Source organism: Micropterus salmoides, unplaced genomic scaffold (assembly GCF_014851395.1).
Source record: "Micropterus salmoides isolate LMB-PRFRI ecotype aquatic unplaced genomic scaffold, ASM1485139v1 Ms_hic_scaffold_2, whole genome shotgun sequence".
NCBI classification, from domain to species: domain Eukaryota; kingdom Metazoa; phylum Chordata; class Actinopteri; order Centrarchiformes; family Centrarchidae; genus Micropterus; species Micropterus salmoides.
Genome location: NW_024041150.1, coordinates 30,027,126 through 30,055,111, shown reverse-complemented (window position 1 = coordinate 30,055,111; position 27,986 = coordinate 30,027,126). Strand labels below are relative to the sequence as shown.

Genomic DNA, 27,986 nt, shown 5'->3' with positions numbered 1-27,986 from the left:
TGGAACTGGAAGAAAACCAGCAAAAGCAGAGATAAAAGGATATTTAAGATGTAGTCGCTTTAAAGACACAAATCACAACATGCACATTACATGGGAGCATTATTACCAAGAGCCGTTCCTATTTTGACTTCTGAATAAACAGTTTCCTCTGTTGCTGCAGGAGATGATCTTCCTATGAACGGAGAGATGATTAGTTTGTTTGTTTAATTTGTTTAAATGTTTAACAATAATAGATTTAATATACATTGAACTGCAGACAGATTATCTAGGTAAAGGTTAAATGACAGTATTGCAAAGCCCAAAGGTCAAACCAACCACACAGCAGAGTATTGTGTTTTTCTTTATAGAATTTAATGATACATGAAAACTGTTTTCGTCAGAAATGCATATTTGCAGTATACATGCATAATAAAGACTATGCATGCATAATACAACAGGAGGAAAATAGTTACAGGTTACAACAATAGAGGGGATATCAATTAAGCAAGTTTAATTAGAATCAATAAAAATATAATATTAAAAAAATAAGAAATGTTTGTGCATTGTTAAGATTATTTAAAATCTTTTGAGTCAGAGAACAAACTCAAACCCAAGCAACAAACCAACAGCAATCATTTTACAGCAAAAATCAACAGTATTTTGTATTTTTTTTTCTCTAGAACAGAATTTCCATTTACAGGCTAGTCTGCAACAACATGACCAGAGATTAAAAAACAAACAAAAATATAACAGGAAGTAAAATTAGAGTGATTTGAACTAGAGTTACTTTCAATAATATTTTGCATATTTCAAAACAAACTATTGGACAAACTGTTGCAAGTGACTGTACCTGCAGCTGATCTTGTCTTCACATTCGAGTAAAGGGAGCTCTCCTCTGGTTCATTATGCTGCCCTGTAAAGATGAGCAGATGCATCAAAAGATGAGTTAATACTGTCTTTTATTTAGAAATCACTGGCCTGATGAATATTTTGACTATAATATTTATTGTTTGTATACTCACCTTTATTACTACTGTGTTTAAGCTGAATCAACGAGTATGTGACATAGCTGGATTCATCTGCATCTGAAATATACATGTTCTTAACTTACAGGATTGTCAACTCTTTTCTAATATTCTTCTGTGTGTAAATAAATAAAAAAATGTACCTACCATTTTCAGCATTTTCTGAGCCTCTGATTGATTCAGAGAGACAAGCATCACCTGAAAATCAAGTCACGGTAAAATTGATCATTTCAACTTTAGGATACAAACTAAGCTGCTTCTTTTCTGATGAATATACTCAAATATATTGTAAGATTGTCTTAAAGATATAAATATGGGCAAAAGACATTGATGTTTAGACTCTTTGAGTTATTTGAATTGGGTAATGTCAAAGGTGTAACTCAAATTGCATTAAATGTATTTTATACCATAAATTAATGATACTCTCTGTCTCATAGTTTAACATAATTTCAGCTAGAGACAATGTAAACAATGACTATAACCAATTTTCAGTTCTGATCTTTTCTGGTTGTAGTAGATGAGTTTATTATATTCCAATTGACTAACTGAAAAGTTCATTTGGTTTAAGTCTTGAAAATAAGCCTACCAGAAAGCAAGTGTTGTGATATGATAATGTCATAAACATGAAATGATAAATGGATCTGGATCATTTTTAAGGCTGACCATGCAGATGAGAGGAGTGCACTGTAGTTTCATTCTGGTAAACCACTTGATCTGGAGCAGAGCCCGGATTGGTTCTCTGTGGGGTCCTAAAATATAATAAAATAAAACATATATATATAAAACAATATATATAAAATATAGTAAATTCAGTAAATTGAATAAGGAACATTTAGTGCCTAAGAGAGAAGAGAAGTCTACCCACCTGGCAAAATTTGAATCTGTAAAACAAAAATAAAATGTTGTTACATTATTTTGTTTTGGCACTGAATTCAATAATGACTTTGAATAGTCAGATTATAAACCATCAAGTATCAGCAGGAAAAGGTCTCACCCTTTGACTTTCTGTAGCAACACAACAGCAGCAGGAGAATAATCAGTAAACTTCCACAAACTGGCCCAACAATCAACTGCAGAAGAAATGAAGAGTCTTCAGGTCCTAATAAAAGGTAAGTATTAATAAATGTTATTTGTAGTTGAGTGCTTTCACAAACAAAAGAGGTCACAAGTTAGTAAATCTAAATTAGAAGAAACCATGTAAAAGACTTCACAAGTGAACCCACATCCAGGATCAAGTGGGCCACATGTTCAAAAACAGACCAGTTGCAGAAATTATATGTGGAAGGAAAAAAAAACTACACACACTATACACATGTGCGTACACATACATTAACACCTTATAGTTCACAAATAAATAATAATAATAAAAAACATACATGTACACATAACTATACAAGTGTATACTTAAGAGCACACATGCTTACACACAGTATACACATAGTATATATAGTATAAATTGTTCATAAATGAATGTTCAAATCAAATGTCCAAATGTACATCCATGCAAGTGCAGTACACAATTAACACTTATTGTACATACCTGCGCACATACGTAATTATTGTTAGACTGTGTGATATTAGACATTCACAGTACATTAGAACCTCCTGTTTTAGTTTTCTAATTAGAGTATTTGTATTAAGTAAGTATTTGACAACCTCTTTTTATCTCAGATTGTGACATAGCTTCTGAAAAAGGAAGTTTTAAAGAAACAGATGTGGTGACACATTTCCTGAGTATTTCCACTAAGCCTTCGTCTGACTTTGACACTGCAGCAATATTCAGCCCCTCTCCTGTCATTTTGGATGAGACATCCATTTCGGTAGAAAAATATATTAGAATCTGATGTCCCTGTCCTCAGTTTGCAGCCAAGACCAACAGACTGTCCCTCAGTCACAGGATGGACAGGATTCACCATCTTTATCTGTGAAACAGTCAAATAATATCAAGTCGTTGCAAACCTTTTCATCGCTCATACACTTCTGCTGTTACTCTTACATAACCAAAGGTGATGGAGGTTTATAGTCACTGTGGCGTCAATTAATGAAGTTGCAACTGATGCTCTGATCAGATCAGGTAAAATTGCAATATTAATTCATCATTTCAGATATTTACAAATAAGCAGCAATTGCTCTTTATTATTTGGTGTGCAATTCTGGAGAAATCCAACACCATGACACATCCATGCAATAGAGCGAACCATTACAAAGCAAGTAATGTAACTAATGTTAGCTTAGTTGTGGGTTAGCAAACTGTCGCTACAACTGCTGCTATGAAGCTAACGTGCACAGAGGACGAGGCAGTCCCAGAGCCAGCACAATAACTCCAGACAGATACAGCTAACATCACACCAACAGCTATGTTGGTGTACTAGAGAGTAAGTTGAATGTCCGTGGGCAGTTCAGAAATCATGGCTGGAACAGCTGGAAAAGTCTTGTGTGGCTCGGTCCAAGTCATTTTATTTGTTTCCCATTTACAGAACCTGGGCTGGGTACAAACACCAGGTTGTTTTTCAGCACACACATAGAACCGACAGCTAGTGGACCGTGAGGAGATATTTGTTGAATTTGACAAAAAGACTTGTATTGGATTAGAATCACATACCCAAAATTTAATTGGTTAATTTTACACAAATGCCATTGAGGATCAATATGTCCTAATTCTTTGATAATAAGAGGTCTAATAATAAACACTGTGAAGGGCAGAAAAACTGATTTCATGGCGGGTTCCATGTCTCTCCTTAACGTTTCACTGCATTGGTTATATAATATAACCAAAAAATATAATCACCTATAAAATCTGAATATAAGATGTTAAATTATGTAATTGTGAAATAAGAAGAATTAAAACAAAAAAGCAATTACTTTGTACGGTGATGTTGACCGCGTTACTGAATTGAGCTGATTCAGACTCACACCAGTACACTGCAGTTTTGTTTGGAAGTTCGTTGATGTTGCATGTGGATCCAGTCATTGTTCCCCACTTAGAACAGTTTGACAGATGGCCGGCTTTAGTGAACCTCCTCACTCTCCACTTAGAAGAGTTTCCCTCACAGCTCAGTGAGACAGGCTCAGAGGAAAAGTGCTGCTCTCTGTCAGGACTCACTCTGACTGTTGCTGGATGAAAATCTGAAAAAGAACTAATGAGGTGTCAAAACAAACACAGAGATATCATGACATTAACAGCAGCACAGTGGAAATCATCTTTTGACTGTCTTAATATTAATTACAGTGGTTGCTCTCCATCTTTTAACACATAGTTTTCCTTTTAACTATCAGTTATTTTAATCTCCTAGTTGTACCCATATCTTGTCTCTTTACATGCCTGTTTATTTGTTGCAGGCGCCACATTTGCCACCTGTCCATGTGCCTGTCTGACCACAAATCAGTGTCTTTTAAACCTGCAGTGCAGAACTTTTGTTTTTCCTTTCCAGCAGTGAGAGTAACCCAAACACTGTTGATGAATGATGATGACGTATGCCTCTGCTATACTCTGTAACCTACTCCTTCGCTAGGTAGCTACATGACTAATTGTGGGGGCAGAATAGAGGAAAGAAAAGGAAGAAAGAAAGGCACTAACACACTGACCTTTAGACCAGACAAACATAGTGTTACTATAATTAGTGTAGTTCACTGGATCTCCTCTTCCAGCTCTGCACTTATATCCTGCTGTGTGTGTCTGTTCACGAACAATGAAGGAATCCTGTTCAGTCCCGTTGCTTCTGCCAGGTAGCAGCTCTTGGTCGTAGTAGTTGCCTGATAGTTTGGGAACAGCTTTATACCAGAAGAACCTCCATCCTGCAGATGGATCTTTAACACTGCAGTTCAGAGTTACTGAGGCTCCAGGACTCAGCCAGGATGGAGACACAGTGAGGACAGGTTTGGTTTTATTTGCTGGAAATAGATATCCCAGAATTAAAACTCTTTTCTTGTTTATGGATTGAGTGCAGTTTGGATCCTGCACATTTAACACATTTACCTCGAAACATTAAATGCATTCTTCATGTCCATTTACCCTCCTGGTTTACATCATTATCTGCGTGATAGAGTTTAGTTCCTTTTTTAACTTAGCCAGACTAGTTATCATGAGCAAAATGGGTGGCAATAAACCACTGCTAAATGTAATGTTTTCAAAGTATGAAATCATAATCACTACCACAATTAACACTGAGTTTAGAAAAAGTCTCACTTAATAATAATTTATATGTTTGCTAAATAAGTACATTTCCACATAATTTAAAAGCAGATCTATACTCACTAGCCTGTGTGTTTGCTACGTTGCTGGAATATGAAAGTTAACACTCTCAAGCACTTTATAGTCATATTCTCCTTTTTGTTGATACAAATGCACTAAAATGATGCACATGTTGATAATAAATGAATAAAGACAGATGATGTGATTCAGAGTGATGCAGAAAAAGGGAGATTGTGCAATCACCTTCAGCATGTCCAGAGTGGAGGAGTGTATTCAGCACTAAAATAAAGATTGATATTTCATCAGATATTTTCACACTCAAACTGTCAAAATGAGAATAAACAAAGTCATTTAAAACAAAAAACAACTGTGGTTAGATAATGTCTAATATCAAATCTCAATCAACATTATCACAACACAGTCTTCCACTTTAAAGTCAGTCACCAGCCAAGAAACAAAAAGACAAGACAATATTTAAAATATGTGTAGGTCTATAGTAAGCTAGAGTAACCAAATTTGCCCGCTGGAGATCAATAAAGGTTTATCTCATCTTATAAATACAGTATTAAATCATCATTGCTGACGAAACAACAGTGTCACAACTTTCCCCTGGCACATTAAAAAGAAACCTACAGTTTCTAGACAACCCGTGATGCTGTGAATGCAACATAAAGTGTTTTTAGTAAGCACGAAAAGAGTAAGTCAGTGATGTACTCACAGAATAACCCCAGCACACAGAACAAAGTATGTCCCATCTTCACATCCAAAACTGAAACACCACTTTAAAGCTTGAAAGCATACATTATGAGGAAGACTAAGAGGAAGCTGTGCCAGTAAAGAAGTTACAGCTCATATCAATATGATCTCACAGGCTGACAACAAATAATTTTTCTAAGAATAATCCACTCCTCCTTCCTTCCCCTTTTCACAAAGCTCACAGAAGTACAACCACTTCCTGCTCAGGCAAGACAATTTAACTTGAGTCTTGTACATAGCCCCTGCTAAAAATAGAACAGTCACTTTGCACTTTTCATATCATATTAAACAGAAAACAATGTTGGAATTGCACAGCTATATTTTATGAATGGCAGTATCATATTTTTGAATAAACAATAAAATGTATATATAAACTATGGATGTAAACACTCCGACGTACAGCTGATCACCTTCTGCCACATCATACAAATATACAGCCAATCACGTTATGTGACGTTACCAGCAGGCCCAGGCCCCCGTGCAGTTCTGACCACCCGATCACATCTGGTACCTACACCGGCTCCATCTAGCTCCGTGTGTCGTACAACATAGCTGCTGGTAGAAAAAGCTGTTCAAAATAGAGTGTTCAAAACAGGAGGAAATCTGATGTTCTCTCTCACACAGGCAACCAACATTGGAAACAGAGGCAGAGCCAGAGGAGGAAGAGGACGAGGACGAGGACGACAACGAGGACGGGGACGAGGACGAGGACAAGGAAGGCCAAGGACCGTAATCTCTGATGAGATACGAGCCACTTTGGTTGATCATGTGGTCAACCATGGTCTAACAATGAGGGAGGCTGGGCAAAGAGTACAGCCCAATCTGAGCAGGTACACTGTAGCATCCATCATCCGGACTTTCCGAAATGAGAACAGGTAAGAAATCTACTCTCACTAGCAAAATGCAGTAATGCATATCAATACAGTACTCAATGAGTACATTAGTACAGTATTGCCTGTGGACTGTTCTGTAGGACTGTAAAAATACTGTAAAGTATGTTTCAAGTATTTAGGAAATGTATACCCACTTTGTATTTACAGTATTTTACTATTTGTTTGGCAGAACTGAAAGATTACCAACACAAGGTGGTCGGGAACGTCTTCTGTCTTCTGAACAGGAAACTGAAATCATAAACATGGTCCTAGAAAACAACACCATAACATAACAAATAATGTTTCTAAGAATAATCCACTCCTCCTTCCTTCCCCTTTTCACAAAGCTCACAGAAGTACAACCACTTCCTTTGCTCAGGCAAGGCAATTTAACTTGCGTCTTGTACATAGTCCCTGCTAAAAATAGAACAGTCACTTTGCACTTTTCATATCATATTAAGCAGAAAACAATGTTGGAATTGCACAGCTATATTTTATGAATGGCAGTATCATATTTTTGAATAAACAATAAAATGTATACATATAACTATGGATGTAAACACTCCGACGTACAGCTGATCACCTTCTGCCACATCATACAAATATACAGCCAATCACGTTATGTGACGTTACCTGCAGGCCCAGGCCCCCGTGCAGTTCTGACCACCCGATCACATCTGGTACCTACACCGGCTCCATCTAGCTCCGTGTGTCGTACAACATAGCTGCTGGTAGAAAAAGCTGTTCAAAACAGGAGGAAATCTGATGTTCTCTCTCACACAGGCAACCAACATTGGAAACAGAGGCAGAGCCAGAGGAGGAAGAGGACGAGGACGAGGACGAGGACGGGGACGAGGACGAGGACAAGGAAGGCCAAGGACCGTAATCTCTGATGAGATACGAGCCACTTTGGTTGATCATGTGGTCAACCATGGTCTAACAATGAGGGAGGCTGGGCAAAGAGTACAGCCCAATCTGAGCAGGTACACTGTAGCATCCATCATCCGGACTTTCCGAAATGAGAACAGGTAAGAAATCTACTCTCACTAGCAAATTGCAGTACTGCGTATCAATACAGTACTCAATGAGTACAGTAGTACAGTATTGCCTGTGGACTGTTCTGTAGGACTGTAAAAATACTGTAAAGTATGTTTCAAGTATTTAGGAAATGTATACCTACTTTGTATTTACAGTATTTTACTATTTGTTTGGCAGAACTGAAAGATTACCAACACAAGGTGGTCGGGAACGTCTTCTGTCTTCTGAACAGGAAACTGAAATCATAAACATGGTCCTAGAAAACAACACCATAACATTACAGCAAATACAAAGAAAAATAATAGAAAACAATGACATATTTCAAAATATTGATAGGGTAAGCTTATCAACACTGGACCGTGTCTTGCGCAGAAATCATCTCAGGATGAAGCAGGTCTACAGGGTGCCATTTGAACACAATTCAGAAAGAGTCAAAGATTTGCGATATAACTATGTGCAAGTGAGTCCCACAATTGATGCATACACTCAAAACTGTATACAGTAAATTATACATATTTCAATATTGTAATCATAATGATTGTGCTTCACAATAGTGACCACTCCATGTCTATTTCTGATATTGTCATGTGTGTTTCAGAGTCCTTGAGCTAGAGGTGGCTGCAGTGGAGCACCAGTTCATCTTCATTGATGAGGTTGGGTTCAACCACAAAAGATGAAAGAAGGGAAGGAATGTCATCGGCCAGCGTGCCATTGTTGAAGTCCCTGGCCAGCGCGGAGGGAACATCACAATGTGTGCAGCGATTACCCACATCAGCCCATCTGATCACATTCCTGGACACCCTACACAACACACTCATTCCACCAGATCAGGTAGACGGCCCAGAGTAGCTCAGGTACGTTGTCATTTGGGACAACGTAAGATTCCACAGGGCTGCTTTGGTTCGTAACTGGTTCACTGTCCACCCACGCTTTTTAGTTTATCTCCCTCCATATTCTCCATTCCTCAATCCTATTGAGGAATTTTTTCCTGACTGGAGATGGAAAGTGTGTGACCGAAATCCACAAACACGTATACCTCTTCTCCAAGCTGTGGAGATACAGCAGCTGATGCTTTTCATGGCTGGAATCGCTATGCTAGGCGATATTTCCTGCGCTGCTTGGCCAGGGAAAACATTGCTTGTGATGTGGATGAGGTGCTGTGGCCAGACCGCAACAGAAGAGAGGATGCAGCATAGTTTGGTTTTTAGGTTGTTTTTTTTATACTGTAACTGTGTACAGTAAATTCTTCTTCTGTTGTTTTGTATGTAGTGTATGTGCAACTTTGTGTTGGGTTGGGAATGGGATGTACACTGTGTACATTGTTTTTGTGGGACAAATAAAATATATTTGTTACCGTGTATTTGTGTGTTCTGAGTATAAAAACAATATTCTCAAATATTTTACAACACACTTGTGTACACGTGTAACACTGAACAAAAAAAAAAGCCTAAGTCATTATGATGAATGGAGAAGAAGTGTTTTCCATTCATCATAGTGTTTTACATTGAGCACATCAGTGTTCAACTGGTTCTTATGAATGTCTATTCATATGATTTGTGTGTCATTTGAAAACAAAATACCATTTTGAGAAGAAAAAACATTGTTTTGAATGTAAAGTTTCATTTTGCAGGAGAATTGAGGGGTTTTGCCCATTGTGTGTTTTTTGATTTGTGTGTAGAGTTCTGAGAATATGAGGCATTCTTTCAGAAAATGTGTGTAAACAATCAGAAAAACTGTAAGTATATAACAATTAAGAAACAATTAACCTTCTAGTGTTTAATCTTGTTCTACTTGTTTTTATCTAAATGTTTAGAACTAAGTATTTTTCTAATGTTATATGTAATATTAGAGAGAGAGATTAAATGGAAAATACGCGCAATATATATTTTTTCTTTATCCCACTAAAAGTTAACACTTTTGAGGCCAAAGGGTGACTCCCCTAGGGATACCCACTCCCAAAATGACGTCACCACGTCCCAAAAAAGGGGAACAGATGAAGACCTTGTTGTCTTTTGTTTCACTGTCTTGAAACTAAAACTCTTGTACTCTCTTGTATCTTTTTTTCTTTAAACTTCCTTCAGACGAACTGAGAAAGCTTCATGTTCTTGAAACCCCATTTTTCTTAGTGGGAGATTTTGACTTTTGTTTGGAGCTGCCTGGGATCAAACTATCCCCAGACTTTGTTTAAACTCAGCAACATTAAATAGCCTATATTCCCGGGTCCTCGCGAATCTATGTGTCTTATTTGATTTTGTTGTTTTAACGCTATTCGATCGTTCTAAGCAACTTTTGACCCAGATACCCAGAAGCCCTTTCAATTCTCGTCTCGAGTTGAACGAAGTCATGGCTCCAACGAGAGAGTCTGGAGTGTGTTCCGCCGAGCTATAGATGAGGGCCAACTAGAGGACACCAACGAGTCACAGCATGTGGTTTGTTTTGCCTTACTTTTGCCGAGTTTGGTGTCGCCAGTTGGCCGTTGCTGCAAGCGTTTTCCCGCAAAGGACTCCGGAGCAATTCCATCGGTTTGAACCCAACTTGAGACGCCACCGGGGTGCCACCCAACCTGGCCAGGACAACATCCACGAGCCCAACCGGCAGTGAGCCTTTGCTACGGGGAATTACGACATAAGTAAGGCAAAACAAACCACATGCTGTGACTCGTTGGTGTCCTCTAGTTGGCCCTCATCTATAGTTAAGAAACCCCTAGGTTATTCAAAATAAATTTGCAACATAATTTCCGAGCATTAGTGCCCTCATTCTCGTAGAATCCTCTCCCTCTACAATATCAAACTGAAATCCCATCGAGCCCAGTGTACTGATCTTGGCTTATTACATATTCTGTTCATTACCTTCTGTTTTTTTTCATGTTGACTGTTATTCCTGTAATATTCCCATATTTACTCCCACTGTTGTACTCCCTTTAGTTAGTCAGTAAATTTCACCTTGATCATAGTGATTTGTGTGTGTGTATTGTTTAAGCGTCCGGGGTCCCTGTATAGAGGATTCTCCCTCAGATTTGAGACTGACTGATTGATTGATTAAAATAAATGATTTTAGAATAACTGAACCATTAACAACTATCGAATTACCAAAAATTTGTTTAATTACTAAGCTATACTCAAGGACCTAAAGCCTCGACTGCAAATCTTAAGGTCGTGCCCGTAAAGTTTAATAAAAATCATACGCAGACCTGCTACAACCCTAAGGGCTCTAGCTTTGTGTCAGGTGCGGTAAAAATTACAAAAGGCACCTCTACATCCCAGTCCTTACACTTCTCATGACAGTGGTTCTTGAGCATGGATTTTAAGGTTTGGTGCCAGCGCTTCAGAACTCCCTGTGACTCGGGGTGACAGGCGCTAGACACCGAGTTGCCCAACAAGCTAAGGGTTTGTTTGAATACTTTGGAAAGGAAATTAGATCCCTGATTGGTTTGTGCTATCTTTGGCAAACCATATGTAGTAAAAAACTTGACTTGTGCTTTGGTTACTGACACGGCAGTGGTTCAACAGAAAGGAATGGCTTCTTTTAATCGATAGCAACACACATCATTGTAAGTGGGAACTGATTACCAACGTTGGTTTTAGGTAACCTGCCAACACAGTCAACCAGGATCTCTTCGACACACACCCCGCAGATAAAGGGTCGTAGACACTTCCACACTGGAATGGGTACGCACAGCTAATGGTGGGTCTGTTCCCGCCCCTGTCCAGGCTTGGGAGATTCACTCACAAAGCCAGCTGGCCTGGCTCTTCTCACTGAAACAAACGAACAGCCGACCAGTGCATCGAATGGGGGCTGTGTGCTCTACATAGGACATTAGCCTAGCACACATGGACACAACAGATGCACTCTCATCTCCCTGCACCCTAAGTGGGGTAGGGGGATAGAAAGCATCCAGATTTATTGTCCTGGACCTGAACATGCTCCTTATGTTCTAAAGAACAATGGAGGTGTGTTGTCTCAATCTGGCTGCACTGTGGGCACCAAGAACCAGCATGCAGCTGGGGTGAACCGACAGGCACACAGCTCACTCAACTTCGTAGAAGAGGTGGGAGCAAGGCGCAGGACTGTTCAAGAGATAGCAGGACTGCTCCAGGGGCTCATAAGGTGCAGATATTAGAGCCACCAACACAAGCAGCAAGTCCTACTGAGGCGCAGAGAGACACGTCACCGGTAGATGTCTTCTCACACCCTGCAGAAAGCGTATCACTAGGGAGTTGGTGAAGACTGTTCTGTCACCAAACCCCCTGTGACAGGGGAGATAGCTGCAGCACGACAGCCCCTTCTCCATCAGACCTTGCAGGAAAAACAGAAAACGGATCCCACCACACAGGTAGGCAGATCCGTCTCCTTCTCAATGCATCAACGCTGAAAGCCCAAACACGTAGCTTTGCAGCAAGATGGATGGTCTGTGCGACCTCAGCGAACAGACCAAGGAGGAACAGTTTACTCATTTTAACCTCTCTCCTATAAAGTAAAATAATCATCAAATTTCTACAAATGGCTCATCAGGCTACAAAAGGAGTGAACATTGGCCTTCTCATTGTTACAGAGGAAGTTGAAAGCAAGCAGGAGTTGCTGGTAAAAGAAATTGCGGATGTCGCTGTTGCCCTGGAGGAGCACATCATTATGTACAACCTCAAAGATGTTGCTAATACCTTTGCAATAGCATAGACTATCCCAAATAAGTATACATTTGCTTATACAAAAACCTTTCATGAACATCAGTTGCCGCAATTGTTCAGCCAAAGTTCAAGGAAACTAGATGCTTCAAGGAAAGTGCAGTGACAACTTGGCCAAGTTAATGGCAGCTATCACTGTTCTGTTTGTCTGCTTTGAACTTGTTTATACACTAAAACTACATCACACTCAATCTCACAAACCAAACATACCGCCATGCCCACATACACATCAAATCGTTAAATACTCAGCACAAGGCCTATTCTGACAAGACAAGGGCCTGTAAAACTCACACAAAAAATTAATACGATGTCAAAATATTATGAACAAGGTTGTATTATGTTTTGTTCGGTAAATAGTCTATATAATCTGCAATTTAACTACAGCACTTCAAGTTAGTTCAAAATTTCTGCTTATAGTCTAGTGTTTTTGTAGCACATTACATAAGGTTGGACCTCGTCTTTTATCAGGCAGCAAAAACTCAATTAATTGTGGGGTTTACCTATTTAAATATTACACTGAGTGTGTTTTTACATTTATGTAGACTATGTAGACTATGTAGACTATGGCTAAAACTTCAAAAATATAACTGGTAATATTTGGAATTTAATTGACTGGCCAATAGGCCATGAAATTATGTTACACTTCTGCATTATAGATATCATAGACAACTTGAACTTGAAGTTCAAGCTTCCCATCCTTCAATTGTTAACTGGGATATATTTCCACATATTTGATGTTACCAAAAATGTTTTGTTTTCAAATGTTAATTACAAAGACAGTGAGAGGCCCATTAACTGGCAGAGGGGTGGCGCTGCAAATTAAATCATGAGAACAAATGAAAACGCATCACAACAGCATCAGACTTTACTAAACAACTGTAGCTGGAAATGGCAATGGAAGACATCTCCACATAAAAAACACGCAATGCAACAAAATAAATATTATTCAACATATAGCTGAGCGACGGCAGGGAAGACTGCTCCTTCTCCTTCTCCTGGTAATCCTTGCTTTGGCACTATCCACTCACCATATACCAAGCAGGCTGTGTGATCCTGTGGTGAAGAAAGGTCTACCTGTGGAATGAAGACCCGCCTACTTCCTGGTTTCTGTGGAGCTCTGTCAGGCTGACTTCAGTCCACCCATTGGTCCCCTCTGTTCCAGGTCTAACAATCGCTCGTCACCACCTCAGCATTACCTCCTGCTCTTAAGGAGAGCCCTCCAGTAGCTCTTGGCAGCTTGTCACAGCCAGTTGACTTGTGTGCCTCATGTGTGTTGATTGTGTGCCATATTAGTGAAGTAAGTACTTTGTTAGTTAGCCTCTGCAGTTGTGTTTAGTGGAGTGATTCACTTGAGTTTGTCATTGCCACAGTACCTTTTGAGTGTTTGATTTTTATGTGCATTTACCAGCGTGTGGCTGGTAAGAAAACCTGCAATGCAATGTACATATAGAAGAAGCCTCCGCGTTGTTCAAAAGAATTTACTGAACAAAAAAGAGCTACTGATTATTGCATTATATTTATTTTTATATTGTGAAGTGCACCTGCAACCTGAATTTTGTGCTTTCCTTTACTGGTTTAAGCGGGATCTGAACGACTGAAGGTGAAAACAAACTACAACCTTTATGCTGGTTTGATTATTATGGAAGATTTATTTGGACTTTAATATTTGTAACCCACAGAAGACAAGCTACAAATGTGTACAATGATGCGCAATTGTGTAATTTTACACTGGTGATGTGTAAAATCATATCCACAAAAATACAGTGTGATTTGCAAATACACACAATTTAATCTGTACAAAGATCTTTTTATTTCACATGCCAATTTGTAGGTCACGTAGCATTTGTAACTTCCTTTTTACACATTTGTGGAATTTTGGTCCAGCTGCAGCCCACAGACAAATGTGACGGAAGTTGATGGAAGTTGAACTTCCATATATGGTTTGTCCCAGAAGCCACCACGCACAAAACGTGACGGGGTGACCCCCCCACCACCCCGCTGTCATTCTGTGGGAAACACTGGAAAGTAATATAGTAACATAACTAGTTACTTTTATCACCCAGTAATAAGTGAAGTAATAATATTAATTTTTTAAGGAGTAATAAGTAACTGGTAATATATTACAATTTCTGAGTAACTTTCCCAACACTGGATGTCACTGCACTATGTTTCTGTTGTATGATTACGGGATTGACATGAAGAGGATTTCCTACAATAAATCACTGAGCATTTCCCTTTCTGTTTCCCCATTTTCTCAGCAGCACCTTGGCCCCCTCCTCTCCGAGCTGCTACTGGACTGCCAGCCTGCAGCACTGCTTTCTGAGCTACTTCTGCTGGCCCACTGGACACTACTACATCCAAACTTTTCTGTACAAGTGTACATATTTTATTGCTCTGACTACAATATCGTGAATCCAGATTCAACTGAAGGTACAAATATCAACACAGGCTATTTTCATTATAATTATTTTGTTTATTTAACATTGTTTTACATCATTATTCAATACACTAGAGGTAAATATAAGTGTAGGTCAGTATGCAGTTCAAATCTGACTGAAGTTATAGGGTTAATGTGTCATGTACATATTTTCACTTGTATTTATTTTGTTTACCAGGTCCATAAAGAGAAGTGCTTCATCAACAATTACAATTCTAATATGTTGGATTTAATTCCCTGTTGAATGTACTTCTGTATTTATACTTCTGTATATTTTTATTGCAATTATTTAGTTATTCTGTAGGTGTGATGGCATAGGTCTATATATGTGTCTTTTCATGTCAGCATGGAGTTCTGCAGGGTGGTTTGTTGTCTCCAGTCTTTTTAAACTGGCAGTTAAATGTTTGTAACTAAAGTAGCATTTTTGGTAATGTCATTAATCTTTGTTTTATTTTGTCCCTGCAGTTCTGGGCTTCATCACTGAGTATGTTCACCATACTGTGCGTGCACTGAACTCATCTCTGCAGCTCACTTCATCTGCTGTTATCGAGACATAATCTATCTAGATGAGTAGCCTATATTGGGACAAACTGACACAATGTTTTGACACAAGAATAAATAATTTGATGTATTATAGTTAATGCCGAATCTTTAAGCAGAGCATGAAGTTTGTTGTAGACAGTGTTACACAAAGTTTTCCAACGAAAGTTAAAGTCCAAGGGACTTCTTCAGTTCTGACTGACTGGTAGGGAAACTCAGCTATTTAACCTCAGTGGGGTCGTTTGCCAACATCGTCCATACTGCTGGTTCGGTAGTGTTCCTGGTTGTTGTAACGACAGTCGTTACGGTCGTTAGGACTACCCGTAGCCATGAACGACCATCGTTGTTAATAAATATTCTCCCAACTCACAAAACTGCAAAAAAAATTAATGAATGAAAATTTTACATATTTACTGCCAAGAAAATGCTGTCTTCTTTCATGAATTTGACCCTGCTCTGAATGCCTGCTACTTACTAACCCCAAACACCTGTTTTCCTAAAAAGCACACATACTTATAGATAAAAACTAAAGTATATAATTTAGATATAAACATAAGCCTACATGGTCAGATTAGTGTTTTAGAGGCAATGCATCCCTCATGAAAAAAAATCACAACCATGGACAGCTACAGGAGGGGATCGAGAGAAAGAGTTTCTTTACTTAGTGCACCCAGTGTTCTGAAATTATCATTTCTTCACAAAGCCAACATCATACTTCCACACAAATGAGGAGAAACATCCCTAGTTATCAGGCTAAATTGTGGGTTAATTGTGTCTAAAATTCAAATAAAATAAAGTGTCCATTAGGTGGGCTGGTGTGTTTTTTGTTTTGAATATCTTACTTAGTGGTAACATGATATTGCATATAACTTCAATGAAGAGCTGGAACGAGCTGATACACAATATATATGATATATATATGTCAGACACAACTTCAAAGTCATTAAGGTGGAATCTGAGGGTAAAATTAGGGTTTGTGCTGAATAATAACTATTGACAACTAGACGATTTCATTGATTTCAATTTCAGAAGTCTTAGAAACATATTGTCCAAACTACAGCCTAAACTGAGACACGTGACTGCAGTGTCATGTGTGAATGTGTTTTTGTGAAGGAAGCGCCATCTCATAGTGTCACTCTTCACTTAAATGAACAGCTGTGTTACAGTAGAATGTAGTTGTCAGACTGCTTTATCACATCTAATAAATTAAATATTACTAATGTGCTTTTTATCTTAAACTGAAAAGAAGTCGTCTACAGGAGCTTTAACAAAAAATGTGACCGTGTATTAAATATATTATATTATATATATAAAATATAGGACATAAACACTCAGTGGGAACATGTAAATAATTATATGAGATAATCTGTAGTCATTTCACCAAGTTTCTTTTAAATTGTGTGCTATAAGTTGAAATTTACAAAATACTGCCTGACATTTGAAAGTCCGAGGTGCACCCACTGTTCCACTGGTTTTGTTGGTACAGATCTCTTTATTGATGTGGAGGAAAACCATAGGAGAAAGAGATTTAGGGTTATTTAAGAATTAAGGCTGCTTTATGGCATTTTACACCCATTTATAACCAATGTGACCATCTGTAAAATAATCACTAAAGTGACTAATAACAATATACATTATAATGTCACTGAACAGTCGTTCCCAGTTTGACTTCAGAATAAACGGTTTCATCCGCTGCTGCAGGACTTGAGTTTCCTGTAAAAGGAGTCGTACCAGTTTGAAATGTCAATGTACTGATATATGTTTCTATACAGTTTTTTGCTTCAGCAATGCCTACATCCATAATGTAAAATAAATGTAGTGTACAAAAACAAAACACAAGAGAAAACATGTTACAATAGTACTCACAACAAAAGATAGTTGAACACTGATAGTTGATAGAAAATCAAGGAAGGATTTAAGAATACGTAAAATAAATAACTAAATACAAAAATTATACAGAAAACAGAAAACATTTAAATTACGTCAATCAGTAACAGCTACCATTGTATTGAAAATATTTGTGTTGGATGGACACAGAACTCACTGTGTCCAGACAAACCTGTTGGACAGTAACAGCTGCAGGTGGATGTAAGCTTTACTTACCTTTGTCTTTCTTGGCTTTATCATAGGATGAACCTCTGCATACATCAGATTGTCTAAAACAGAAGCCACGTTTCAGGTTTAATTTGTACAGTAGTTATGAACTGATGGAAAAATTAAGATAAAAGGACTATGTCACGACCTGATGTTCATTCCATGACCTCATAACCTCAGATGTGTTCTGTTTGTTTTTTGAGTAAATCTTTTGTTTCCCGTCTTTGAGAATTTGGTCTGGGATAAGAACCATTGATGCTGTGTGCCTGTAAAGCCCACTGAGACATTGTACGTGATGCAGAGCGATACAAATAAACTATGCTTAAAGGAGTGGTTCATACCTTTTTGAGATGTGTCTTAAAACAATAGTCACACGCCCATATGAACAGTAAACTGCTATATCATCCCCCGTGGTCATGCTGGCCCTGATAACATCCCTTCCTTATTTGCTTTTAGTGGAAGTGATGGGGGACAAAATCCCCTAATAATAAATACATTTTTGCAAGAAGGAGGGAAGTGGATTACGTAGACAGACAATTTTTTTTAAATACAACTATCTATGGTGGAACCAACTCATTTGTCACCTATTAATTCTTTTTCAACAACGTGAGAGATTACATATCATATTTATTTAATCAAACATATACTATATGGACAAAAGTACCAGACACCCCTGTCCCAATACTTTTGGTAGGGATTGTTTTTTCATGGTGTGGTCTTTCTTACAATTTTCACAAACAGTTTGTTTTTTGTCTTTTCCTCTTTCAATATGGCAATGCCCCCGTGCACAAAGCCAGCTCCATAAAGAAATGGTTTTCCCCGTTTGGTGTGGAAGAACTTGACTGGCCCGCTCAGAGCACCGACCTCTACCCTATCCAGCACTTTAGGGATAAACTAGAGCGGAGACTGCGAGCCAGGCCGTCGTGTCCAACATCAGTGTCTGACCTCACAAATGCTCTTCTGGATGAACAGGCAACAATTCCCACAGATAAACTCTAAAATCTTGTACAAAGCCTTCATAGAAGAGTGGAAGGTGTTATAGCTGCAAAGGGAGGACCATCTCTGTATTAATTCCTATGGAGTTAGAATGGGATGTTATAAATGTAATGTTTAGGTGTCCTAGTACTTTTTTCCATATAGAGTATCTGAAAATCAACATACCGCAAATCCAACAAGCCCTAAAGGTTCAGTGTGTAATATTTAAGAGGATCTATTGACAGAAAAGCAAATAATATAATATAATGAATGGTTATGTTTTTATTACCTTAGAATCAGTGATTGAAGTGGGAAAAAATTCTGAGTAGAGAATCCCAGAACCTCACAACGTGTGTGATATTAACGCACACGAAGTCGAAATTAAAACTTCACAACTCAGGAATGGGACCATCTGAGGAACACGTGAATGCCGCTGGTTGCAATTTGCACCCCTCACCACAAGATGCCACTAAATCACTGACCCTTTAAAGCTCTTATATATACAGTACATGGGGTTATAATATGACCACTGCTGCTCTTTAGTGGAAGTATTAAATATTACACTGTGTCAGGTAGCAGCACCCAACAAAAACTTCAAAATGTCTGTTGTACTTGTCTACCTGCTGCTGATCCTGTCTTGCCATTTGAATAAACAGGGCTCACCTCTGGTGTATTACCAGATGGATGCATGAAAAGACAATTTACTGGGCTTAATTTAGGCAATGCTGTATACAAAAGCCATCTCACCTAATTGCTTGTAATTCTCACGACATAAAATAAACTACTCACCCTTCTTAGCAATGTTTTTCAGCTCAATCAAAGCATATGTGACCTCGCTGAATTCCTCTGAAATATACATATTGTTTAAAATTCAGGGGTTTTCCATCATTTCTATTTACCTTATATCATCTTATTCTAGTATTTCTAACTGCTCCGTGTTAAACAAAAGTATATACTGTACCATTTTCAATTTCTTCAGGCCTTTGATTGATTCATAGAGACGAGCATCATCTAAAGAGCAGAGAAAATAAAGCTAATGTCATATTAATCAGTGTTTCAATTACATTATATGAATTCCGTAATCTTCTAAAACAGATAACGTGAAATGTAAACATTAAGTTTAATGTAAGTGATTAGTTATAAAGGATTAAGGCTGACCATGGAGAGGAGAGTATTTTTTGTGTTGAGTTTCATCCTGGTTGATCATGTGATCTGTAGCAGAGCCCTGATTGGTGCTCTGAGACCTGCTGGACCCCAAAACACAAGTAAATACAGCAGATTTGATAAGGAACATGTGATGTACTGCTGTTGGATTCAGACGCAGAGGAGAGAGCGTTGTACCAACCTGATAAAGCATGAATCTGTAAAAAAAAAAAAAAAAAGACATTTGCTGTTACATGGTTTTATTACAGTGCAGGTAATGACATCAGACTACATCTGTGAGTTTGACTAATCAGTGTGAAATCAATCTAATATCAGAAGGAGAAGAACTGACCTTTTGACTTTCTGCAGCGATGCAGAAACAGCAGCAGGAGAATAATCAGTAAAACTCCACAAACCAGCCCAACAATCAACAACACAGGAAATGGAGAGCTTTCAGGCGCTGCCATGATAATAATCTATATTAATATTAATTATATGACACTTTTCTTAAATACATTTACAAAAACAGAGTTATGGTCTCATCAAGCCTCACAAATGGTGACTTTCACCCTGGCCAGAGAAGAACAATAGAAAAATATATATAACAAACAAAATATATCACATACACACAAATGCAAATACACTTACACAGTAAATAAATGTATAAGATCAAATACACTTAAATAAACCCCTGATCATGTATCATTTATGTCTAGATATCACAGTATCACAATAAATCATCCTCCTGTTGCTTGATGAAACGTTTCTTCAGCTCAAAATAAATACTACTTTGTAATATAAACTAACACACCTTTCACTGCTAATCACATATTTACTTTTGTATTTTTATGTTTCATTATTGAATAACCAATGTAGAAAACATCTCTTACACAAACTAATAGGTTAAGTCTGCTGAAACAAGGCCAACTTACTTTTACTTTACTTTTTTACACTTACCTGTGATACAACTTACAAGAAAATGCTGTTTAATCACACTCACATTTTACTGACATCCAACTCTCTGGTGATGATCGACTCAGCTGACCTTGTGACTCTCTTCCTTCACATTTATAAAAGCCTTCATCTGACTTTGACACTGCAGGGAGAGTCAGCTCTTTCTGGTTTTATTTTGGATGAGTTTTCCATTTTTATAGAAATCTACATTAGAAAGAACATTTTCTGTCTTTAACTTGCAGCTCAGAGTAACAGACTCTCCCTCAGCCACAGGATGGACAGGGCTCACCAGGATCAAATCACTGCCTGTAAAAAGATCAAGGAATATGTGATCAGCTGGTGAAGGTTGAACAAGTTGATGTACAAAGATAAAAATGAATTAAATATTTTTAAACAAATGTTATAGATGCGTACAGTCGCTGAACAAATACCTGACATTTGGCTTGTGTGTTTGAAACTTAACACGTCTTAATGTAAATATTCTTTTTGTTGAGAAATATTGTGAGCCAGGTTCAGGTGTGAAGAAGTTTCGGAGACTGATGAAGACTTAACATTGCTTGGTTTATTGAGCCCAACCGAGGAGATACAGTGCCAGCATACAACATGTGAACACGTCAAATGCCAACACCAAATCTGAAGGATAACATCTTGTGGTCCCTTTTATGTTTCTGTCTTCCCCCTAGTGCCTGTAGGTTTCTCTATTAGGTCACCTTACACCCAGAACTATCTATCTGATGTTTAGACTCCAATGCTGCGTCATATTGGAATCTCTCACTATCCATGAGTTAAACTCTAATCTGTGGAGCCAGTAAGTTCTTGTAAACATTCTTGCAGGATTCAACCTTCCCAGAGAACACTGATATCTGCTAGCCTGATGCCTGAGCTACTGTCTCTAACTAATCAGTCTATTGTTGTCTCCCTGACAAGGACAAGTACATGTGAGAAATACCTAAAGCTAGAATGTCAGAAAACACTTATGGGGTCAGCTAAATTATTCTAAGCTATACCTGATATACCTTTCCCTGTTACATCAACAAAGCCTCTTAAGAAATATTCTCAGAAACAGAATCAGAAGAAGCTTTATTGCCAAGTAGTGTTTTACATACGAGGAATTTGCTGTGGTGATAAGGTGCTACACGTAGACAAACATACAGTCAACATAAATAAATGTGGAAATATATAAATATGGAATAGAAGAACGTTGCATTATTCTGGGTCTGTGCCATGCAGAAGTAACGTAACGGAAGAGAATATTGTGTACATATAAATATATAAACTGACAACATAAAAATACAACAACAAAGATCAACAATCAGAAGGTCAAGAAATGTCAATGTTTAACTCTTTTTGAAATTAAAAAATCTAACAGGCAACAGAAATGAGTAATGCCACCATTCCTTTAAAAAGAATACACTACATTCAATACTACTGATAATAGTCAAAACATAGACTGGATATAGTTTTATTTACAGGATGTTAAATAAATCAGTTTGGCAACTCAAATTTCTGATTGATTTAATGGAGTATTAAAATCATTCATGTTCAATAAAATGCTATAAAAACTCACTCTGCCCAGTGATGTTGACTGCATTGCTGAACTGTCCTGTTTCAGACTCACACCAGAACACTCCATCAATGTACTGTGATTTATTGGTGTTGCATGTGGATCCAGTCATTGTCCCCCAGGAAGAACAGTGTGGCAGGTGGCCAGATTTAGAAAACCTCCTCACTCTCCACTTAGTAGAGTTTCCTTCACAGCTCAGTGACACGGACTCTTCGGTGAAGTGCTGCACTCTGTCAGGACTCACTGCGAGAGACGCTGCTGGATGAAAATCTGAAAAACAAAAACATGTAATGAGGGCACAAACTAGGCATATGAAGTGATAAATGAGAAAATAGAAAATACCATAATTTTAATCAATCTTGTCTGATTTGTTTTTAATCTTTTTGATTGTTTGGTGAATAGAAACACAATATCACACATATAGAGGTTTAAATGAGATTAAAAACACCACATTGGAAATAAAGCTATGGGTTTTATTTATGTGCCTCTGATTAGTCCACTGACAGAGACATCTAGTTTGTAAAAGGTATGATTGGTTAGGGGGCGGGACTAGTAGTCAGAGGAACTGGAGGAGCAGGAAAACAAGGGAGACGTGCGACTGTATTTTGAGTGGCCAATAGCTACGAACCAAGACGAATATTAGAGGGTAGAGACCTTTATATACAGTCTATGTGTCTACAGTGTTAGCCTGACTCATTTAAGATAAGTGTGTTTTTGGCTAAGAGTCTGCTGTGGACATTACTGTGTATCTCTGAGCTGACCTTGGCCGGTAGGATAATTAGCATAGTATCTCACGGCTCGCTTGCCGTGTGTGTGTATGTGGACTTTGAGGCCCGGACAGAACTCACTGGTACCCTGCTCAGGGAGCGAAGGGACCATCCGCTCTACTGTAAACTGTCATTCAGCGCGCTCAAGCTGCAATCAGGCCTGCAACGGGGGTTGTTTATTTTAATTCCGGGTTTTATTTTTTTGGGCCCATTAGAGTAACTGAGTAGAGTGCTGTGGTTATCGATATATATGATTATTGTTTTATATGAAGTTATCTGAGGTATTTGCTGCTGAATGTTCATTAGCAGTTGAAATGTGAACAATATTGTTTGCTAAGGTACACTCAGATATTTGCAGCGGTTAGTGCAGAGAACTTTTAAGTTTCCATCAAGAGTTATAAAGGTACAGACTGACCTTGATCAGTTTTACAATATCTGGGGAACAAGTGGACGGTTGTATACTTTTATTGGTTAAGGTAATTGAGGGGACATCTCTCTAAACCCTAAAGGTCACTTTATTTAATAAAATTTTATTATTTTTAATTTTAAAAAAAAGTAAATAAATACTGCCTTGTCATAAGATTTACCTCTTTGTCATTGTTATAAATATACACATTTGAAGCAGAGGATTTTCAGTTTAAAAAGAGTTAAAAACTACACATCTGCACCATCTTTTGTAAAAATAGTTCTGTCAGAGTGTTCCTAAAGTAGTTAGTGGTTAAAAGTTGCAACTGACGCTATAGGGTGCAGATTACTGAAAAGAACCCAAGGTGCTGTAACTCATGCTAGATGATACTGAGAAAGCACTACATCAGCAATACCAGAATAGATAAAAAAACTAATTACAACTAAAGGTTCTGCATTTACATGTTTAGGGGAAAGAGAGAAAAAAAACAAGAAACACAGACTTTAATTTAAAAGAAATTAAGAAAGAAGGCCAGGTAAATGGAAAATTAAGGAAGAAGTGGACGGAGGAAAGAAGACAAACAAAAAAGAAAGTACCAGTGCCTCAACCTTATATGCTACTAAAGTACATACACTTACTGAATGAATTTGTTATTTATATCCAGATTTGGGCATTAGTGGTTAGTTAAATGTGTCTTTAGCTGATTTTCGCTGAAATAAAACTCTTTCAAAAAGCATTTATGGTATCTAGTTAAACACGCAATGTACAGTAGTGGCCTTACACAGTGAGGTTATATGTTTCCAAAGTCAAAGGACACAGGTAGCTGCTGATTCCACTATTTGAGAAATTGTGTGTAGGATGAAAGGGTGTGAGGAGATTTTCTCATGTTAAAATTGAGTCCAGTCCAGAAGAAGAATCAAACAACTGTTTTAGAGAAGAGTTTGGAAAACTGAACATTTGACCTGAGTTAAAAAAAAAAGGTCACAACAGTAAATACATTTCTTCTATTGTGTGAACATGGAAAGGTCTAATCAAACTGACCTCCAGACCAGACAAACTTTGCTATACTGTAAGAAGTGTAATACACTGGATCTCCTCTTCCAGCTCTGCACTTATATCCTGCTGTGTGTGTCTGTCCATGAACGATGTAGGAATCCTGTTCAGTCCCGTTGCTGCTGCCAGGTAGCAGCTCTTGGTCGTAGGAGTTGGCTGATAGTTTGGGAACAGCCTTAAACCAGAAGAACCTCCATCCTGCAGATGGATCTTTAACTCTGCAGCTCAGAGTTACTGAGGCTCCAGGACTCAGCCAGGATGGAGACACAGTGAGGACAGGCTGGGGCTCTGTTGGAGGGGGATTTTAAGAATAAAAACATGTTATGGTGGTGAATTACATGCACTGCTTGCATCCTACATATTTTCTCCATCTTTCTTCAAATATACAATACAAATATCAAGGTGCTTAATATATAGTAACCAAAATAGCAATTTTAATATCTTTTAGATTCAGCAAACTGATGACATGACTTACTGTAAGATAGTGTCAATGTGAAAGCATCACTCCAGTCTGTTGAAAACTTTCCACTTTTCATTCTGCCCAGACACCTGTACTCTCCAATGTGTGATGATGAAGCAGATCTGATGATGTATTGATTCTGTTTTTGAGGTTTGTATGAGCTCGTAGTTTTCCACTCATACTCCCACTCAGTGTCTCCTCCATCCTTGATCTCACATCTCAGAGTGATCGTCTCTCCTGAGTATATCTCAGGCCAGTTGGGTTGCAGAGTCACTACAGCCCTGTTTGTGACTGTTCAAAAAACAATAAATAATAAAATAACAAAAGCTTAAATGTTTTTAACCTTATTCGTAATTATTAATCATGTATGTACATTGTTTTCCTGCATTTTGTATTTTATTCTGTAATTCTAAATTGTCAGTTTTGTCAATACCGATTGCATCACTGTCCTCTGTGTAGTAAACTGGGTCTCCTCTTCCTCCTCTGCACCAGTAGAGTCGTCCCTGTGAGACACTGATTTGTCCATCTGAGATGAAGACAGCATCTTGTGTGTTCAGGGGTTCAGAGGTTTTCTCTCCTCTGTACCAGAAGTATTTCCAACCAGATGACGGGTTCACAGAGCAGCTCAGGGTCACACTGCCCCCTGCTGGAAAGTCTCTCCTGACAGCTCTCAGTTTGGCCTTTGGTCTCTGTGCTGTTTGATTTAGAACAAAGACATGATTAATGTAAAAAGATTATTAAAATGAGAAATATATAATCCAGCATTGTTGGTGGTGCAACAACTAATTGTTGATTGAAATCATTAGAAGCTATTTTTATGTTTCACACTTATTAACGACTGAAGCTGTTGGCCACATTAACATAACAATGGTTAAAGTTCAAACACATCTTTAAAAATGAATGACCATTTAGACACAGCCTTCTCTTTGTGTCCAGTGTCTCTAAGATCATCACTCTGCTTCACTCTGGGAATGCTACATGTCTGCAGCTCATTCTGGCAAAATGTCCCTGAATGTTGAGACTTTAGTTTGAAAACTACTTACGTTCAGCTTTCAGTTAAAACAATCAGTTTTATTGGTTCTGATTCTTCGTCCTCATCAAATTTACACATGTAAGAGCTCCCGTCTGACAGTAGCTGAATGGTCATTTCAACTGTATTTGGTGATATTATTGATGACTGATGGTTTGTGTCCCTCTCAATAAGTGATCCGTTTTTATAGAAGACAGCGTTCTTCTCTTCTGTCTGAGTCCGATGTCTACAGCGCAGAGTCACTGATTCTCCTTCAGTGGATGCAGGATTTTCCAGGATCACATTCTTGTCTTAGTAACACATGTGGTTCTTTGTTTTACTAAGTCAGCTCAAATAAATGAACATATCAATAATATGAATAAATGTTGCAATGTATCAGTGATTTATGTTTCTCACATATTTTGAATTTAACAGTAAGTTGGAGACAGAAGAAAAGCTGCTGAAGTCACTCTCACTGGAATCAACAATAACAGCTTTAATAATTATGAATAAATAAAATCCCCCCTCCCATGAAAGAGGCTACACACTCAACAGCCCTGTATAATACATTACTGTTAATACATCACTTATAAACACTAAAAGGGCTAATTTCTAAAATTTGTTCATTTTTCACAAAGAAAAAAAATGGGTTTGTTGGTAAATCCTTATGATCATTATGCAAATCTTTTAATGTGAACAGCTGAACCCAGCCCATCTTTCTTGTTCTGCTTTTAGTTGTCATAATTATGTGATAACAGTTCTACAGCTGCATAAACAGCATTAGTGGAGCTGGACAAACTTTAAGTTTTTTGAATCTTAAACTAGTTTTTACACTAAAATCCAAAGACATTTATACTTTATATTATCAACATGACTCATAAATCAGTGCTTTTATGTAACTTGGTCATCATAGTAAAACATTCATCACTTACCTGATACAGTTAGAGAGACTTTATTACTTTCCTTTGGCAAATATGTTGAGACCTTGAGACTTCCAAAGCACTGGTATTCACCACTGTGGCCTGTATCTAGTGGTTGTAATGTGTAGTTTTTATTTGTGTTGTAGTGGAGAAATTCTCGACCATCCTTGTTCATTCTGTAATACCAGTCAGTGTCTTTTCCTTCCCTCATGTCACATGTGAAGGTCACAGACTCTCCAGTAAATAAAGGGGACCAGTTTGGCTCAATGGTTAGCAGAGAATCTAGAAACCAACGCAAGATTCATGGAGTGAAATGAGAAATACACTGACAGACAGAAAAAGGATGCGTTCAAGAGTGATGCGGATTCATCTCAAGTGAATACATGACAAGAAAGAAACTTGTTTAATTACCTTGAGCATGTCCACAGTAGAGGAGGATATTCAGCACTACAATAGAGTTTGAAACCTCATGAAACACATCAAACTGAAGATTCAAGAGTTAATAGATGAAATAAAGGAAGTCAGTGATACTCACAGAAAACCCCCAGCAAACAGAGCAAAGTGTGTCCCATACTCATATCCGGCACCGACTCTGTGACTCTGTTTCTGAGAAATCCTTCTAACTGTCTAAAGAAAAACCAGGAACAGAAGACACATTTCACTAAACCTCTTCTTCTTCTGAGTTTAGAGTCTGTGTTTCCTTCCCCTTTACTAAAAACACACAACTAGACTGGGTTTGGCCACCGCATATTTTTGTCATATAAGACAAAGACTACTTTGTTGAATAATTTCGTCTCATAAACACATAAACCTGTAAGACTTTATGTTGTGTTTAGTTGTTTATTTAATACTTTATATGTCCACTGCTGTTAGAAACATAGTGAATGTTTTGTGGTGTGTGTGGTGTAGCCTGGCCAGAGTGGTTAGGAAGGTGGTTGGTAGGCAGACTCCAACATCATATGTTTGCAGAAGTGATTATTTTATTGACCATGGTCGGCAGTACATGGATAATTCAATCCAAAATAACAAAAGAAAAATAACACATCAAACTTATAGCAACACTAACACAAGGCACGTGTTCACAGCAGCACACCCTCACCTCCTTTTTTTTTTTTTTCCC

At 38.0% G+C, this 27,986-nt stretch overlaps 1 protein-coding gene across 1 annotated transcript; it reads right to left on the bottom strand.

Annotated features, from left to right (window-relative positions):
- Positions 1-27,507, bottom strand: LOC119911485. The gene is made up of 14 exons (XM_038730391.1): positions 27,402-27,507; positions 27,278-27,313; positions 26,879-27,148; positions 25,371-25,631; positions 24,953-25,228; positions 24,466-24,765; positions 3,867-4,130; positions 1,999-2,103; positions 1,870-1,885; positions 1,668-1,753; positions 1,152-1,202; positions 1,002-1,064; positions 830-892; positions 1-172 (listed from the first exon to the last, which is right to left on the bottom strand). Exons 1-14 carry the CDS (start codon positions 27,442-27,444, stop codon positions 87-89), a joined length of 1,920 nt encoding a protein of 639 aa, XP_038586319.1. The 5' UTR covers positions 27,445-27,507; the 3' UTR covers positions 1-86.
- Positions 27,508-27,986: the final 479 nt, after the last annotated feature.